Consider the following 20,180-nt stretch of genomic DNA (forward strand, 5'->3'; position numbering starts at 1 on the left):
CTTTTTGTTCGACCGGATATGATTTCATTTTTAGGGCAAGGCCTATTTGCTCAGCTGACTAAGACTACGCGTGTTAAAGAAATCCCCTTCTGGAATACGATCTGAAGACAGTATTCTGTAGGCGTAAAATACAGACTCATTTCCGCCCCTTTGGTTAGAAATTGTTTAAAACAACGACGGTCACAAACACTCGAGTCTCAAACTCAAAAGCCAAAAAAAAGTTATGGATACTTTATTCGAGTACGAGAATTGATACACTATGAGGATTATCAGTAAGCTATGGCTACATCCTTCGGGTAACCTAACTTCGTGAAATGAAATATAACCACATTATACGGATATTATTACTTTGTTAAACATAGTACAAGAAGTTCTCTTGTGATAAGACCCTCAGTGATAGGTTGAATTTTAAGTAATTATTTCAAATAAGGCATTGTTCTGAGCATTCTAGTATGGTATTCACAAAGATGTTATTATTATTATTATTATTATTATTATTATTATTATTATTATTATTATTATAGACCACAGAACATGCATAACATTCATCATTTAGTACCCATCATTTTCCCTCAGAACATCTGCAGAGTCCAAGAAACTGAAGAAAGGAAACATGGCATTACTCAGCGATGGCCGGACCTCACTTCGGCTGGAGTCTGTCACCCTTCTCGTTCTCCTCGTTGGGGAGATTAGCAGGTGAGTAATTTCACTGTTCAGTATAAAAAGTGACGTCAGATATAATAAGAGTTATACTCATATGATTATGGGTTTCAACGCTGTCCTTCATCGGCATTGCAATATACTTCAATTTTATACTTATTTCTGATTTCATTTATTCATCAACAAGTATTTCACTGCGCCGCTTCATACACTTGTATAAAAGACTCATCAAAAACGCTCCGAATATCTCATAAAAATTACCATTTATTATACTAAATCATCCCTTGTACGTCTTGGATATTAAGGTCCTCCTTGCTAATACCTCCTTCATACCATAAATCATGTATCCTGTGCGTGTGTGTGTGTGTGTGTGTGAGTCACCGTGACATTTTGAAAAGGGAGTGTTTGCAATAAATGGTGTCATTCGACCACCCAAGTGGATGGGATCACCAGCAAGATGTCACCAGCCAATGCTTACTTTTGAAAACTGGGAATGTAGCTGATTAATATTTCAGGTCTGGATTAACCATTAGGCTAATGAGGCCTTAAACCTTTAGGCTCTTGTCCTTTGGTTGTTGAATCTTACTATATTTCCAAGGTATCTATGGATGTAGACCGCTTGAATACCTTTCCTGTCAGGTATGAGATCGCTGAAACAGCTGATATAATTCATGAGTTTGCTATAGCAGCTAGAAATCGTGCATAGCTTTTGCATAACTTCAGATCACGTAAAGACAGGAATCGCCATCATAATGTTCATTTCTTATTCAAAAAAATGTTATTGGGAGAACTCCGTAATACCTGCTTGTATCTCTAATGGTGAAATGAAAGATATAAATTCACTACCTCGTCTGATTAACTTAAATGATGTTTTTATCATGGATTAAAAATGAAGTCTCCACAGTTATATGTCCTGAATAACTTAATCCAAACCACTGAATTAGCATTATTTTTGTACTAACAAAATTATTTGATTTCATGAAGTCTAATGCTAATAGAAGTAGTTGGAATTAGATACTTCTTTTCAATCATCTACTTGCTTTTTTGTTTAATCGTAGTTGTATATATATTCAAGTAAACATCATTTGGGTATTGGATTCTGATAGATTTGCGTTATCAAGCGGGCCGGTCCTATCATGGCAGGACTGATTATTGAACTCAAATTAAAGGATTTTCTAACGATGCATTTCATTCTTGTTACAGAGCTGCCGGAGAACAATGCCCTTGCGAGACTTTCAATGAACGGCATAATGATTACGCATCCGATAACGTTTATGCAGGAATGGTTAGAATTATCAATTGCTGCGTTTTTGGAGTTCTTGGGTTTGATGACCCTAATGCTACAATTCAATGGTAAGTTGTAGATTTGAAGTGTAAAAAGTATTAGTAAGTATGACGTCGCCAAAAATGGTACGCGCATATACTATCACTTTAGACCTTGATTTGGAGTTTATGCCTGATCTTGGTGCGAACAAGAATTCCTCCGAAGGTGGGTCCTATTTCTTTGATTTTTTTTTTCAGGACAATTAATGGCAAACCTCTAGAAGCGAACGGTGCACGGAAGGAGCTGATCTGTGAAAACCAGACGTTGTTCAACAAAGGAGCCAAGATGTCAGACCAAGGGAATTATACCTGCATAGTCACATCCTCTAATGGGACAGTGCGATCCCTTACTACCTTCTTGGAAGTCCATGGTAAGATGCATTTCTTTGAATACGAATTTTGTTACAAAATAAGCAGCTTTTTAGTGTGAGTTCACGTCTTGCACCTCGGCATTGGTTCCAATGTCAGTCCCCGAAAAGTTGCTCCCTTTGGGTGAAAATGGAAATAAAATGAGAAAAAATAAAGGAGATAATAAAAAACACAATACACTAAATAGTTCTATTGATATCCGTTGAAGGCCATCAACTATTTTGGTGGACATTATTGGCGTTCTTTCCTCTATATTGTTTCTCGTAAAAGTTTTCCCGGTGACCTTTTCGATGAATCCCCGTGATATCTTACTGTATAAGTAAGGTCCCGTGTAACCTAGAGAACCAAATTGAGGTTTCATAGCTTTCCCTGCAAATATCATAGCACGAGAGGATGAGTGGTTTAGATTTGCTACCACTAGAGTTTTAATTGAAGCTCCAATTACTGCACCGACATTGGAAGATCATTTTACTTGAAGTTCAATTAGTATTATGTGAAACTAGCAGTCACATCTCGTAAATGGTTAGGAAGACAAACCATACATAACCCAAACTATTACGACAATTTCAAGCTATGTACACGAGAGAGAGAGAGAGAGAGAGAGAGAGAGAGAGAGAGAGAGAGAGAGAGAGAGAGTAGAGAGAGCAGAGAGAGAGAGAGAGAGAGAGAGAGAGAGAGAGAGAGAGAGAGAGAGAGAGAGAGAGAGAGAGAGAGATTTTATGAAGTTTAGGCTGTCAAGCCAAGCACTTAGGCATTTTGTTCTTGTGTTCTCGGAAAAAAAAAACTAGAAAATAAAAAATAAAATAGGCAGAACATGGACAATCATATGGGGGGCGAGATTTATCAATAAAAATTAGCAACGTTTCTTGCGAGAAAAGTTCTAACTTGGAAACGTAAGAAAAGGTATTATGAGCTGGAAGTGTAAATATCTGAAACCTCCCAAATCAAGGAGGGGGAGGATCATGAAATGGAAGTTAAACTTCAAAATGAGGTGCCTCACCGAATGTAACCATTGCAGTTTTACTTAGTCTTAGTCTTGCCTCTTAGTCCCTTTGATGCTTCATCTAAAAGCAAGGCCCCTTTATTGTCGTAAGCCAGCATGATCTAAAACAACCAGCCAAGAGCAAAGTTATATTTACTCCTTTTACACAGTTACCCGACGACGTTCAAGGATCAAGCTTCATTTCTCCAACAGCTAGTAACGGTTTTCAAGAGGGCCCGAAGGATGTCAAGGCCCGTAGCGAAGTGTGCTCTTGGAAAGGTGGCTCTGTCAACCTCACCTGCGAAGGAATGGTGGGGAAGCCTGAGGGCGACAGTGACAGTGAAGCATCCATCGAATGGTTTAAGCTTGTTGATGGAGAACTTGACTATCTGCCCGACGCCGTCAACCCCACAGCCCCCACCGTCGCTAGGTAAGGCTGAATGTGCTTATCCTATTGTCAGTTTACAAACAGAATTATTTTAAGATATAGAAAATTTCCGGTTAGTAGTTTTGACATTTCTCTAATGAAAAATGCAATATTGCTCCATGAATAAAAAAGAAAGAAAATTTTGCCCATGATAAAGAAATGTTGGTACTATGATAAAATGTTTCTCCCTAAGCGATGGCACCATTAAGAGTACCATAGTCTTCAACTCCGTTGAAAGCGACAACTTTGGAATTTATGTGTGCAATGTAAAGAACATGTATAGCGCCATCGTTAGAAATATTAGCTTCATCGAAGGAGGTAAGTTGAACGATGTAAAAAAAAAAAAAAAAAAATGTTCCGTTCTAAAGCGATCGAGAAATTCCGCATAATTTGTTGATAACGCATCCGTTTCAAATTATACGTAGAGAACGGTATTGTCTTTGCACTCTCTCTCTCTCTCTCTCTCTCTCTCTCTCTCTCTCTCAAAAGAATTACCTGTAAATTTTTAGGCAGCCATTCCTTACATCATGGTGGTCATTTAAAAAAAAAAACAAGTAAAATGTAATGCAATATTTGCCATTTTACCGTATATTTTTTTCTTCAAATGCGAGAAATTATTTTCTGGAAGATTACTGTTAAAATAACGACACCCTTTTAGCTTTGCTACACATCCATGTTTGTTTCTTTGACCGATAATACTTATTTTCAGACCCGCAGTATTGCGGCACAGTGAACGCTTCCAAAATGTCTGTCTTAGTCCTTGCGCCTATCGCCTTCATCATTCTGGCAATTCCTTACCTCGGGTGGCGATTCAGGACAACTGTGAAGCTTATGTACAAGGAGAGAAGGCACAAGAAATACACTAGGGGTAAGTGGAGTTACTCTCTCACTTTTCCCTCACTTGCAAGAAGTAATTTTGATTTTTCACGATACGATCCTCTCACGATCTATTTTGATATGTTCGGGTTATGACCGAACGCTCCATACCAATATGTGTTTCTAATACCTTTTCCTACCTTCCTCCACTTTTGGGAGCTACCAACTGGTTGGCTGTGTAAGGATACTCAGGTCGGTTAGGTTTGGCTAGGCCTGAAAGGCAACAGTAGTTGTCGGTGGTAGACCCAAAAACCTGGTCGCCGTGCAGAAATGTCCTGTATTCTTCTTTTACATTAACATATATTACTACAAGAATTCGAGTTACTAAAGTATTCGATTTTTAGACGTCATTTAAAACCACAAGAGACACTTGTATCAAACATATTATGGCTCAATTTTGATAAAAGTATGCTTAGTATAACGGTCATGTTATAGCACCAGGAAATTTTTTGAGTTCCTAATACTTCATAAAATCTTTAAATGATTGCTGTGAACTTAATTTTATTGCATAACTTTTACAAAATGAATTCTCTGTTGTTGTAGTACCTTGACATAGTAGTCTGATTATTAATGTAGTCTTTTACAATCTGATTTAGAATCCTCACGTTTCTTTAAGGCCTCACATCCGTAGCGATTTTTTTGAAAATAAAGTTCGAATTTAAATTTTCACCAAACCAGACAATTCTCTCAGAAACCTCTCGTTATTTTCATAATCATCGCCATCGTGCTCTCATTCAGGTTGCCTATGCTTCCAATATCCATAATGTACTGATGCTGTCAGCATTAGAATAGTTTGATATATCATAATGTTATAACTACTAAAATATTTATCATTACTCTTGAGCCATCAGCATAGGATACAAGATTTATTTGTATGAAGAAAAGCCATTCCAGTTTTATGCATTTTCGACAACCATCGCGGGTTTCATACTCTCATCCTTACATTCTTAGGCCTCTCTGACCACTGTTTCACAAGAAATCTCACATTAATGAGAAACACCACTGCCTGTGGCTTAAGAAGCAACGAAAACATATTAGAAAATCATCCAAGGGACGGTATGTTATGCAAAGCTGGTCTAGCATGCTGCATGCAACAAATTATATGAGCAGGACCGATAATCCCAAAGTCACAAAAGAAATGTTCTTGATGTAGAAGCCTCTCCCAGTAAGGTTACGGTTGGTCTCATGATGCATCATCAGTTTAGTACATGAGAGGAACCTCTAGCTTTGATGTAGCATCAGTTGATATAAGATCAGCATCCACCTGCGCCTCCGTCGTCTGCATAACGGATGTTTACATGCGTAAAGTTAGAGATAATACTTTAATTTAGGCCGTCCTATCTAAACTAACAAATGGCGTATTAACTGCTGTGTGATAATGGCAGTATTATCACGTAGTCAGAGCTATTGTTCAGCTAACCGAGCATTGCTATGATGTACTGCGTAATTAGTGTAAAATATTCAAAATACGCGTACTACTCGCAAACGTACACGTAACGCACATATACGTATAATTATGTATTTATATGTGTGTGTATGCGTCTTTTTACCGAATATATAATTTTTCTTTTTAACCTTGAATATAAGAGGTTGTAGTTCAGAAACGCTGGTGAATTGAAAGTCCAACTGATGCGTGATATGCCCTCCTCAACCCTGGTTGCAACATTGACTGACTACGAGGTATCAAATTACTTGATGCTGATATTATCAATAGAGGAACCACTGGACTTCAGGGAACGTTCTTTACGCGCTCTGGTTCCCTCAGAATTGAATCACGGGTAGGCGCGCTCGCACATACAATATATATATATATATATATATATATATATATATATATATATATATATATATATATATATATTGTGCCGAAGTGGGCAAGAGTATCTGGGTCTGGATACCGTTAATACTTGGCGCACGAAGTAGTCAAGGATCTGTGTCTGGACACCATTAATATTTGTTAACCCAAATTGCCAAGTATCTGGTTACTACACTTACCATTTGTACTTGCTAGTACAAGAGACCCTTTTATTCCTGTGTCTGGGACACCCTTTGTACTTAGGGCACAGTTTGTTCAAGTACCTGGTTATTACTTACCTCACTACAGCCAGACACCTGACCCTTCATCACAAATACTAAACGACTGAATACTCTAAAGGTAAGAGTGAGCCCTTATATAACTGAACAGTCAAGAAAATAATCAGTCTAAGTTCATTAAAATAGGTGTTAGGTAATCTTAATTACAGGGCATCACTCCTGTAAATTCAAATCTAAGTATTTCCCTGATTCTGTTTTATTTGTGGGAAACGTCACAATTATCACTCTATATTTCTACCTAAGCAAAAATAAAATGTATACTGATGGTTAAAATGAAATGCTCATATAAATTTTAAATACAAAAATTTATTTCTAAATTCAAAATTTATAAGTGAAATTCACAATCTCAGGGAAATTGTTATTACTTGAAAACAAAAGTTTAATTAATTCTTGAATTAATTATTAAGCAAAATTAAATCAAAGTTTATCAAGAAAATTAATTAGATTAAATCATAAAGCAATAATTAAATTTGAAATGATATTCATTAAATAAAAATTAATTTGCAAGTGTTAGATTCAAACAATTTCAGAATATAATATTATTCAAACTAATTAAACAAAATAAAGACAATGCAAACACAGAATGCACAATATGAAAACAATTAAAGCATTGACAGTACAAACATTAAGCATATAAAATTTGGATGTCAAAAGAACAAAGCAAAAGACAAATGTGTTTTAAAAAAATGATAATACCTCGAAGTGCACTTCAAAACATTTGTAAAAATACCTTATACACAGCTGCAGTTTCAATCAAAAGGCCTGTTACAATTTTACACTTTTTCACTATTTTCGTGGGCGCCTTCACGAACCTAACAGAAATAATACTATGTTCAGATTCCACAAACAACACATATTTTACTAAGAAATGAGTGACCAGCTCGTTACGTTAAGTTACTGAAACAGCCTCGCAACCGAGTGAGCGAGGGAGAGAGATATTTTGAGAGAGAGAGAGAGCAATCTTAAACTCTCTAACGCATGCCGCTATGTCTCAAAAGCGAATGAATGTTTTATATGCATAACTATGCGTATCAGAGGAATGGGTATAGTTCAGTGTACACGTCCAAGACGAAAACATATTACGTCATCTCTATAGGCGTATCTAGTACAGGGCCTCTTTGACTGCGTTCGCATATGTCTACGAATAAGGCTCCATTGTGTTCCGTTACAGGCCCGAACGGGATGATAAAAAATTAGCTTAACTCATCTATCTTCAAGGGGTTGAATAACAGTGCAGCCTGGGAGGTCTTACGCATGTTTGCGCCGATAAAGAAATCAGCTTACCTAAGACATTCTCAAAGTGTGACAACAACCCTCTTCAAAAGGCTTATGAGCTTTCACTCTCTCTGTCTTACATACTTAAAAATTAAAAGTGTGGATCACTTAAGACATGTTATCTTTAAATTTGGGAATCTGAACACAGAAAACATACATTTAATAACATGATACACAGGTTCTGAGGTGAATTAATCATATTACCACAATTATAATTGCATTATAAAACTTACACTATAAGAATATATATATATATATATATATATATATATATATATATATATATATATATATATATGTGTGTGTGTGGTGTGTGTGTGTGTTTTCTCATGCGTGTCTGTCTGCTTGTCTGTCTATCCCGAATTTGATTCCTGAGCAAGGTAAAACGCGTAAAGCACGCTCCCTTCAATCCCGTCGTTCCTCTCTTGATATCATCAGCAAAGTACGAAGTACATAGTAGTCTTCAGAAGGTAATGGAGCTTGCAACCTCATCCCTCATAGTCAATACCTCCCGAAGCTAAACCTTCCCTCATAGCCAATACCTCCCGAAGCTAAACCTTCCCTCATAGTCAATACCTCCCGAAGCTAAACCTTCCCTCATAGCCAATACCTCCCGAAGCTACACCTTAGTTTAAATCGGAAAAATAGTCCGTTAATTTTTCCTTAACAGCATTATTATTTTGTGTTATCGATAACAGATGGCTTCCTGCGCGACGTGTTCATTGTGCATGGAAACAAAGCCTCTTCTTGGGTCTTCAGCGAACTTGTCCACACTCTGGAGGAAAAGTACGGATATTCTTGTTACGTTCCCGTTCGGGACATGCTGGGAGGAGACCGTAAGTACTACTTATTTTAGTTCAGGTACTACTCTCTCTCTCTCCTCTCTCTCTCTCTCTCTCTCTCCTCTCAAATCTCTCTCTCTCTCTCTCTCTCTCTCTCTCTCTCTCTCTCTCTCTGCATAAAAACGGAAGGCCCAGAATGATTAACAGATCATTAAAATGACTGATCAATATGCTCCTTAATTAATACATATTTTATCAAATATATACAGGTGCTAGCAATTTACATGGGCCTTATTGATTTAATATATTTAAAGGAAGATTTTGGTCTTTATTTGCTAAAGATTTAATGACTGACTAATTACCGTTACTGGCGTCTCACTGCTTCATTGAAGGTTTCAGTTGTTTAAGTTCCTTTATGGAAATGGACGAAGTGATAGAAAAGAAAGCTGCTGAATGCAGTGGGAGTAAGGAATAACTGAATTGCTTAATTATTTCTAAAATTATTATTTGACTGACTTGTTTAACGTAAACTAAATACTAGCTACGAAATTTGCTGAAAGTAAGGGATGATTGTAACTAAAACTACAAAATACAAGGTCTATGGTGCGCAGACTAACACCTAGATGTCCAGTATGCAACTGTGGCTACTTCTTTTCTCACATCATATGAACTTTGAACAGTAACACGACCTAGAAATCTTTAATTTTGGGGCCACTTAGGCTTGTCATATATATATATATATATATATATATATATATATATATATATATATATATATGTGTGTGTGTGTGTGTGTGTGTGTGTGTGTGTGTGTGTGTGCTAACAACGCAGGCCAAAACCGTGCCGAGACTGAAAGTTTCATGGGCCGTGGCTGAGAGTTTCATACAACCTTATACGCTGTACAGAAAACTCGATTGCGCCAAAGAAACTTCGACGCATGTTTTGATTATTATTATTATTATTATTAATTATTAGACGTCTATCATTTCTGACAGAATACGCAGAGGCAATCTCCAAAGAAATGAGGAAGTGCAGGAGAGTGTTGGTGGTGGTGACGCCCTGTCTCCTCCAGAGTCAGTGGGCATCTTGGTCTGCCACCCACGGTATCGGCACTTGCTTCAAGTCCTCGAGTATACTTAGGCTGGTGTTACAGGTTAGGATTTTCGCCTGGTTTTGATCTTCCATTGTACTACACGGGACAATACAGTCGAGTCTACTTGTATTTATCACTTGATAAATCAGTTATTGTTGTCCCATATTGGTTTCTATTTTAAAAGCAGTTTGCTTCAGGCGTAATTATTTCGAGAGTTTTTGAAGGTTTTCGTCATCTCTAATTGAATTAGGAGCTGAAATGCAGCTCACAACCACATCTTTCAGAAGGAGTCTGTGAAAGATCAGGGGTATTTTCTGTTCTGTTTGTTTCTGTTAGTTTGTTGCTGGTAATTTAATACATTTTCACGTCAAAATTAAAAGTTAAAACTCAGCGTCTGTAAAAGATCAGGAGTATTTTCTGTTCTGTTTGTTTCTGTTAGTTTGTAGCTGGTCATTTAATACATTTTCACGTCAAAATTAAAAATTAAAACTCAGCATCTCGTTCCTATTCCTATTCCTTTGGTAACTGGTCTTTTCCAAAGACATACTTTCATACCTACTTATTTTTATCTACTGATCCTCTGTGGGAATGATTAAGGTACCTGGTCATGAATATATGGCTGATTAAATTTCACAAGCAGTGAAATTTGTAGGATATGCGTTCAGTCTTGCCAATGTAATTTCAACAATCATTAGAATTAAAACTTAATATCAAGATAGGTTTTTAAATATTTCAAATCTTGGTAAGAAAATCCCCTCCTCCTCCTCCTCCTCCTCCTCTAGGACTTTGGAAATGACGCCTTATCATCAGAAACCGCGGTTTTCTTGAAAACCCTCAAACCAATCGCAATGCTGAAGGTCCCCAAAGCCTGCAGGCTGCAAGAAAAAGATATCCCAGCCATGGATGAGGACGAAGAACCTCGAAAGAACCTCGGTAATGGCTTCTTCGGAGATCATCTCGGAGAGAACACCTCGGTGCTGATGACTGAAAGCTCACTCTCTCCGTCTCCTAAGCATCAGCGATTGAGCAACATGATCACAGGGAGCAATAACACATCCAGGGAGACATTGAACGAAGGACACGATTGCCGAAAGGAGGAGCAAAAGAAAGTGGTAGTACCTCCTGTCATCTACTTGGAGGACATCGACTGTGCAAAGGAGCCCGGTTCCCCTTGTTCTGTCACACCTTTCATACTACCAACATGCAAAAACAGGGAGCAAGACTCACCGGTAAGTCTATCTTGCCAGAGTTTCTTATTTTTCCTTTTAAAACACTGAATAATCTTTTGGACTTATACGGCAAGTTTGTGCTCCCGTTAGTGATTCGAGTTTACGCTCTTGTGTCTTACTAGTTTTTCAAATATACTATGTTCCTTTAGCACGACAAGATTTCAGGATGCTGTTTGATTTTCATTTCACTCCATCATGTCTGTCTTTCCTTAGCTTCAAGGCAAAATAATCAATAATCTATAGGTTTGCTTGATGTAATATGGCAGTAATTTAATGTGAGATGAATTGATATGTCTTATTGTTATAAGAAAAAAAAGTTAGTCATTTGAAAAAAAATCACCTACAAAAATCCTGAACATGACTTCTAATAATGGCATAAAATTTGCATTAACAGCCTTGTTTCCCGTTCCTGAACTGCATGAGAGCTGTTTTTATTGGAGATCCGGAAACAGTGTTCTGGCAAAAGGTTCGCCTCTTCCTAGATCCTCCTACGGTGCGAAGAAAAATTACGTTGGAATCGATGGCTTGAGATGTCTTTCTTTCAGCGATGAAAGGTGTTGGTTTTCGGACTAAATAGAGAAAACTTTATGTAATATATACCATGTGTTCATTGCTTGTACAAGTAACTTTGTTTGCTGGAAAGTACCACGTCAACAATGAAGACTTGTGTTACCTCACTGCACGGCAAAAACAAGACAACAAGATTTTATCAGGAGTAACTTAATGAAGATTCTTACACTTGCTTCCTTGTTAGTATTCGTCTGCAGACTGGGATAAGTGCAATATTATATCAGATGAGTGACTAAAGGAACACTTCAGAGGTTTCAAATCGTTATTTAGGACTGTTAAGCCCGCCACCAACGTTCAGTTATGCCTGCGCAGTTATAACTGCACAGTCGGCCTGTGCAGTTATACCTGAACGTTAATGGGGACAACCTGCACAGGTTTTCTCGCCTGGGCAGGTGGCCTGAGTAAATACCTCTTCTCAATCGATGAGCCTCCGGCCAAGCACCTGAACATCCGCACTCCTACGTTAATGTGGTGGAGGCACGGTCTAGATACATCTATCTGGACCGTGGGTGGAGGTAACGTTTTTGGCTCGGCGGACAGATAGCACGTCGTACCAATTAAGAATATTCATTTGGGTTTCATTAATTGAAAAGTGTTTACACCTAAAGTGATGATATATTAGATCTACTTGTTATAATTGACGGATGTCAGAATAATATATATTTATAATTTGTCCATTTTTCCACAGGAAAAATAATTGTGTATAATGAAGGCTGAAAGTGGCGACATCATTCCTGAATGTCTTGTAGATTTCATTGAAATCTATATGAATGAGACTTTGCTTTGGCAAGTAAAGTCCAAAGGATATCGTAACAGATTACGCCTATGTACGTTTTATTCGTGGTTATAAACCATATAATTATGCAAGTCAGTTTTTTCAATTAGAATAGATATTTATTATGGCAAAGTAATGTAAAACAAGAATGGGTCTGTGCGTCTATTCATGATGATGCATCATGTATGTAATTCATTTTTAAAATGAGAACAAAATAATATTCTGTTTTCTGATTAAACAAAAACAAACAATACTGGACTAATGTATGTTTATTCATTGCATACATACCACGTAAGTTCGTTTGGAAATGAAATTAGGCAATCAACACATAATGAAACAAAGGAAGACAGTATAGTAAACTATGGATTTTCATTCGTTGTAATATAAAAAAAAGTCATCTTGAAATGAAAACAAATCAGTATTAACCCCTTTTAATGAAATTGAAAAACATTAGGCCTATATGTGTCAACTTTGAATGAAAGCAAACGATTACGAACTCAATTATCTTTCCGTGGAACTCTTCCTTCATTCATAAAATATTCAATAAACATTATGAAAATCCTTGGGATCAAATTTAAACTCTTAACAAATTTATTTCGTTTTCATCAACCAGTCTTTCACAGTCCGACTGTGCTGGCATAAGTTATGCCGCATAATTGAACGTCAGTGGCAGTCTTTTGGCACAAACTCGCCGAACCGGTGTGCAGTGTTGTTCACCGAAAGGATATTTTAGGAATAAATGTTGTACTTATGACCTCAGAATTATGTTGACGCTACACAGAATTCGAAAGTGAACTGATACAGGTTGAATTATGCCTTAATATTTTGATGATATACTCGTACTAGATTCATGGGAATGTAGTGTTGAAATAATTCTCTGATACGAGGTTCAAAGTGCAGGGTGACCTCCTATTTGAATAAGGATTCTCTTTATTGTAATATCAAATAAACTTTTCTTTATACGTATATCTTTATTTCGAATTTATGTTCTACGCATAAATAAAATCTTTTATATCTTTAGTGTTGTATATTTTATGTATGATAAAGTACATGTACAGACGGCCAACAAAGAATTGGCGTAGTTTCTTAATTCATTGTTCGTTATGGAAATATTGCCATATGCAGGTGCCAGAATATTTACTTAACAATAAATAAAATTTCCTTTCAAAGGTGCTATACTTGAAATAAATGACATTAGAACTGAGTAGACTTATTCACGTATGAAAGATAATTATTTTGCAAAGTAAGGAAAATATATACCGATGGGTCCACCGTCCACGATTTCTAATTTTATTTTCAACTCTAGCTTCGTAACAGCATTCCGAAGATTTTGAAGTTGGCTTTGCTGCCGCTCGAGTCTTGACTCAACATATCGTACTGCACTGAAGTGTTGTCATTTCGTCTCCTAGAGCCGATAAATAATACATCAAGGCGTTAACATTCTTTGAAAACGATGTTTAGTTAAACTAATTTTGTCCTTTGATCAATAAAATAATTTGCATGACACGTTTAGTGGGCCTAAATTGGACTTCTGATTTTCCCACATGATAAGCCTAGGTCTATTTTCAGCAGCATACTCTCTCGGATACGTAATATTAATGAATATTTAAATCGACAATATATATATATATATATATATATATATATATATATATATATTATATATATATATATATATTATATATATAATAAATCTGCTTTATTTGACTATTCCCGTTATTCTTGTTTTATTAGCCATGTTCGCCTTTCTTCTTATCCTTTTAATAATTGCTTAACATAATTAACTCAGACCTAGCTATTCAAAGTCAAAAAGCAATTATAAAAAAATCAAACGAATATAATTCTTTCTTATTTTTATCGAATTCCTTGCATATCATCCTGTTTCATTTGGACACCTTGGAAAGCTGTGGGAGTCAAAACTGACGAATACATTAAGAAAGGCTTACTTTCCTTAAAGCTTTCTTAGGATGATCTTTCTGTAGCTATTCATTTCTTTTAAATAGAAATTAATTCAAATTAGTTCACATTGTATAACTACTAGACCTACTTACATAAGCATATTATAAGCAGCTGAAAGAATAAGAAATAGGAAAGGTGACGTTCTCGTTTAAGTCTATTTCATGTTTTTTTTGTTTTTTTCTCTCAGAAAAACCTACTGCTTTAATCAAGGGTTGCTCTTTGACGGCTACAGGGTGTAACACGAGGGTATGCACACGTTTTGTGGAATGAAAGATAAAAGTTTCTTTGAACAGAAAATGTTTTACAAACATGTATTTTAAGGCGTCCGTTGTCGGTGCGGGGAATTTTAAAATAACCGTTATCATTAGTGATGCTTTCACGAGGTGGAGTTCGTAGTGAGAAGTCGGATCTAGTCGCTGAGATGTAAAGAGAGCGGAGCGGAGGTGGCTTATAGGAGTGATGGAAGGATTAGGCCGATGTTAGTAAAGAGTATCTCCCAATAAAATGTATTCTTTAGGTTTTGAAGAAAAAAAATGCATGCATCATTGAAAACCGTGTCCCTCCCTATCCGTGGTAATCGCTGGCCACCGATAAAAAAAAAGAAAAAAGTAAGCCTAACTGAATCTTCTCATCCATCAAAGATAAGTTTGCTTAGTTCATTAGACAACTATCAGACTTCAAGTGTAGATTTAAAAATCTCTTCCTCTCTATCTAAAGTATTCATCAGACACCAGTCATAAGCGTAAAGCTAGTTATGATCCCTGGTTCAGCAATGTCGTGACGAGGCACTAGAATTCAAAGTTCACAAATGAATGTTGCTCAGCAACATTTTCACTACTGTATTGTCTTGCTCTCATGTGGTGCTTCGAGGTATTCCACCTCTAGGCCCATGTTCTAAACTTTGCCGTCCTTTAAACAATTTTATTCATCTATGTATGATTCTCTCCGGTTTATTAAGCTTTCTTGATATCTCTCCAACAGAAACTTGCACCGAATGCAGTGCAATAATTCTCTCGCTCATCGAAGGATGTTTCTTAGACCAATAAATGACACATTGACATTAGATACCCGTGCACATAACATCAAAAGCAATAGAGTGAGGTCGCCTAGTTCACATTGTTAAGATATCGGTTTTTTTTTTCTTTTTGTTTTTAAATTTGATAGCATTTTGTGAGATTCCAATGTTTTCTGTAAAATTTAACAAATGGAATAGTTCAACTACCTTCAACTTAATATTGAAATGATAATTTAAGGACTATGTTTATGTGATACTACTAGTGATAGGTGTCTCCTATCTATTTGGTAATGCATATCTATGGTTGTGATATGACGTTTTTTATCACTTTGTTTCGTTCACGTCAATTTTGCTATATGGAAAATAGTTTTACACAATAACATAACATAATGTTCTAAAGATATCAGTGACTGTTTTTAATGTCATTACACATGATTTCATCCATCTTTGAAAAGAAAAATAGATAAATAAGGCATGAATCGTGCGTCAGGCAGGTGAACGAAAAATTATGAAACTCTGCCACGAGTTTTTTGGCCGACAGTACATGTGACTTCTTTTAGATAATTCCGCTTAATAATTTTCTGCGTAAGAATCTTCAACAAGAATTATGTTCACACTATTATATGCATACTACTCATACCAACTGTCATTCATGCAGAATACAAATGCGAATACACACACACACGTGTGAGTTATTTGCACGGTATTCAGGATGGATGAGCGTGTGTATACAGATAACTATACTTTGTTTTTTCCATCTGTCCACCCGCCTGTGGTGTTTGCATTTGGTGGCACTGCATCTCGGGCTTTAGATAGTTACGCTATGTGTAAGTTTTAGGTAAATAAAAGGATATCTGGGTGTACATTGCAACTGAAAAGTGTTTTAATAATTTACTGTATGCGAATTGCACCGTTAATATTCGAAATAGGATATTGTTATTATTGTTGAATGTAAGCTAAATGTAACTATCTAAAGCCCGGGACGCAGTGTTACCATACGCAAACACCACACGCGGGTGGACAGATGGAAAACACCGAGTTTTTATAGTTTAAAAGTAAGAGGAAGGGAGCTATAGTAACTGGGAAGGGGGGATGGGTGGGATGCCAGAGCAACTCGGTTCGGTCCTAAGCCCGGATAAATAGGGTGGGTCGGCATCAGGAAATGCATCCTCTAAAAAAACATCTGCCAGACTAAGTGTATATAAGGGTTAAATGGATGAAATAGGAGCGTAGAGGGGGATGGGGTAAATGTAGTGTCTAAAATATTGGAACAGTAGGAAGCGTTTATGGGCAAAAGAATGTAGGAAGTGGGGGACAACGGTAGTGTTGACTGATGAATCGTACTACTAAATAAAAGAATAAAATTCTGTGCGCATTAGTTATGCACTAAATTTTGTGAAAGGCTTAATTTTTAGTTTATATGAGCCCAGTCTTTGACCTTTTCCATGAAATTTGCATTACCTGATCGGTGGAGAGCGCTGAATTCATTTGTACATTTTTTTTTTTTTTTTTGGTTAAACTGAAGACTACTTCGGCCTGGTTCCTGCCATTCAAATTCCATTTCTTGCGTGTGTGTTTTTTTTTTTCTATTTATTGTTTTTTGTTGTGTTTTTACATTCATTCCTACTAAGATTTTTGGTAGACCTAAATAACTCCGCGTCGGGTATTTTTGGGGGAAATTGCAGTTTCCAATAGTATTTGGGTTGCTTATTAAGAATTTACCGTTAATTTTGGTGGTCAACCGTAATTAACCCCCAGGGGCTAGTACTAAACACGGCGAAATACATTTGATGTCCCAATGACCAATCCCAAATCCTTAGTAACTGTCGTATTCGCGGGAACGTTCCTTACAGTCCGTGCGAAGTTATTGCTTAGAAGTGCCGGATTTTTTTGTACGTTCTTTGTTTATATAAAGAATTTTTTATTTACTATTTTTGCTGAGGAATTTTTTATAGTTTCTTAGTTAATTTAAAGATTTTATCTACGTTATACGAAAGTGCAGCTCTTGAGTCTTGACTAGATTATATTTTGTTTGCGTGCATTGCGGGTAAGCATGGATAACATAAGAATTCCTCCTGGAAATGCTCTTCCCTGATAAAATCCGGATAACTTGTAGAATCCGAAACGTGATTGTTTGTTTTTGGAGTTGATCTAAGGAATTGTGGCGCGTCGGGTATTTCTTTGGAATTCAAGCGTTCCTTGAAAAATAAGGCCCCATTACGATATTGAGGCCTTTGGTTCAGCAGTGCTCTAGCTTTGTGGATTATTTTGACCGTGGCTACCTAGGTATAGCCTACCTAGTAGGTAGGTAGCCATTGCTAGTTAGCCCTAGCTACCTAGCCCTACTAGTAACTCAGTCTCACTAATACCATAGTTGTCATTCAAAGTAAGGTAAGCCTATGGTACTAGTAGTATCCTAATGCGCTTGGGTATGTCAGATGGGGGGGGGGGGGGGGTGGGGGGGGGGGGGGGGATGGGGCCTAAGGTAGCCTATAGGTCGAACCCTCCCCAGCTGATTAATGACACTGTCCCCTTAGGTGAGGTTAGGTAGGGGCAGGTAGGAACTTAATACTAGGTTAGGTTAGGTTGGCATCTAAGATGGGTGGAGCGCCCATTTCTTGTGCTAAATCCGCAAAACATTTGTACCCACAAATGTTTGTTTACTTTCCTTACAACAATGGTAAATGGTGATGCCATTTGAACTGCGGCGAAGGAAACCTAGCCAATTTTTAGGAAAGAATGTATTTCTAGGGTAAAACTCCGCATGGCCTGCATCAGGCCAACGACGATCAATGCATGCCACCCTCTGAAAAAGTACATTACCTATAACGCGTCCTGACACTGGAGATGGGCATCAGTCGCGACTTCTTGTTGGTGAGAAACGGAGCTAAAGACCTCTAGGCTACTCTCCTTTTGAAGTAGGTAAGTAGGGGGAAACATCACGACAGGCCAACCCTCATCACGGTAGACGGGTCTTATTCACTCGATATTTAATTGGTGAAACATGAATACAATTGCAACTCTAAGCATACCATTTAAAAGACTGAAGTTTCGTCAACATATTGTGATATATGAAAGCCCCATACGAACTAAAATAAGCATGTGAGCTCTTCGTAAAATATGTTTTCAAGGCAGTTTTGAAATCCAATATGGCGGCTAGGTATTGTCTCCAAAGTTAGAAATTAAGGCCAAATTTTAAGATTTAAACAGAGTGTAGTGAAAAGGGTGGCCACGGCAGTGGAAATCTCACCAAAACGCTTTCAGAATTTTTACTTACGATTAAATAACTTAGAAGATTGATGCCATCTCTATGTTTACGGAGTCACTTGTGTCAAAAAACTTCCCATTTCCTGTGATAAATCCGCACACCACTTGTACCCACAGACACTGGGGCACTTTCATCACAACAATTGGAACACGGTTCCTTACCAGGACGTTTTTAAGTAGGCTTTTTTAAGTAGGCTAAACAACGATTTGGTAGAAGACAACGAGGCATGCACTTAGATAATTTTTAAAATAAATAGTAAAACATCAATATTTTACATATTTAGGCTATGATGATTAATTTGAAAATACCTATTTGTTATTGAAAAAGTAACTCGATTCTGACTCAAATTTAAGTATTTATTTTTTGGAATTAGAACGGTCTTTTAGGGGGAAACACCACCGACTACTAACCCTTATCACCCTGGATGGGTCTTATTCACTCTGTATTTAATTGGTGAAACAAGAATACAATTACAACTCCAAGCATACCATTCAAAAAATTGACGTTTCGTCAATATAATGTGATATATGAAAGCCCCATATGAACTAGAATAAGCATGTGACGCTCTTCGTAAAATAGGGTAAAAAACCGCATGGTACAGGGGTGGACCATGTACGATCAATGTGTACAACCCCATGAAAAGTACATTATAACGTGTCCTGACACCGGAGTAGAGGTCTTTAGCTCCGTTTCTCACCAGCATCAAGTCGCATCTGATGCCCATCTCCGATGTCAGGACGCGTTATAATGTACTTTTTTGGGGGTTGTACACATTGATCGTACATGGTCCACCCCTGTACCATGCGGTTTTTTACCCTATTTTACGAAGAGCGTCACATGCTTATTCTAGTTCATATGGGGCTTTCATATATCACATTATATTGACGAAACGTCAATTTTTTGAATGGTATGCTTGGAGTTGTAATTGTATTCTTGTTTCACCAATTAAATACAGAGTGAATAAGACCCATCCAGGGTGATAAGGGTTAGTAGTCGGTGGTGTTTCCCCCTAAAAGACCGTTCTAATTCCAAAAAATAAATACTTAAATTTGAGTCAGAATCGAGTTACTTTTTCAATAACAAATAGGTATTTTCAAATTAATCATCATAGCCTAAATATGTAAAATATTGATGTTTTACTATTTATTTTAAAAATTATCTAAGTGCATGCCTCGTTGTCTTCTACCAAATCGTTGTTTAGCCTACTTAAAAAAGCCTACTTAAAAACGTCCTGGTAAGGAACCGTGTTCCAATTGTTGTGATGAAAGTGCCCCAGTGTCTGTGGGTACAAGTGGTGTGCGGATTTATCACAGGAAATGGGAAGTTTTTTGACACAAGTGACTCCGTAAACATAGAGATGGCATCAATCTTCTAAGTTATTTAATCGTAAGTAAAAATTCTGAAAGCGTTTTGGTGAGATTTCCACTGCCGTGGCCACCCTTTTCACTACACTCTGTTTAAATCTTAAAATTTGGCCTTAATT

The 20,180-nt window shown here is 37.0% G+C and overlaps 1 protein-coding gene and 1 long non-coding RNA gene across 5 annotated transcripts in view; both read left to right on the top strand.

The window, feature by feature from the left end:
- Positions 1–13,475, top strand: part of LOC135206952 (X-linked interleukin-1 receptor accessory protein-like 2) — a 22,755-nt gene extending 9,280 nt beyond the window's left edge. Inside the window, exons 2-11 of one of the 3 annotated variants that reach the window (XM_064238488.1) lie at positions 557–696; positions 1,864–2,013; positions 2,182–2,354; positions 3,548–3,764; positions 3,955–4,079; positions 4,471–4,629; positions 8,705–8,842; positions 9,784–9,941; positions 10,664–11,110; positions 11,505–13,475. In XM_064238488.1, coding sequence (XP_064094558.1) covers positions 614–696; positions 1,864–2,013; positions 2,182–2,354; positions 3,548–3,764; positions 3,955–4,079; positions 4,471–4,629; positions 8,705–8,842; positions 9,784–9,941; positions 10,664–11,110; positions 11,505–11,639 — 1,785 coding nt within the window. In that variant the 5' untranslated portion in view covers positions 557–613 and the 3' untranslated portion in view covers positions 11,640–13,475. Of the gene's footprint in view, positions 1–556; positions 697–1,863; positions 2,014–2,181; positions 2,355–3,504; positions 3,765–3,954; positions 4,080–4,470; positions 4,630–8,704; positions 8,843–9,783; positions 9,942–10,663; positions 11,111–11,504 lie in introns of those variants that run through there. The other 2 variants (XM_064238487.1, XM_064238489.1) reach the window with 2 other exon arrangements.
- Positions 13,476–16,574: 3,099 nt separating this feature from the next.
- Positions 16,575–20,180, top strand: part of LOC135206956 (uncharacterized) — a 29,301-nt gene continuing 25,695 nt past the window's right edge. For both annotated transcript variants that reach the window (XR_010312851.1, XR_010312852.1), the window contains exon 1: positions 16,575–17,820. This is a non-coding gene — a long non-coding RNA (uncharacterized LOC135206956). The remainder of the gene's footprint in view (positions 17,821–20,180) is intronic.

Source organism: Macrobrachium nipponense, chromosome 31, assembly GCF_015104395.2.
Source record: "Macrobrachium nipponense isolate FS-2020 chromosome 31, ASM1510439v2, whole genome shotgun sequence".
Lineage (NCBI taxonomy): Eukaryota > Metazoa > Arthropoda > Malacostraca > Decapoda > Palaemonidae > Macrobrachium > Macrobrachium nipponense.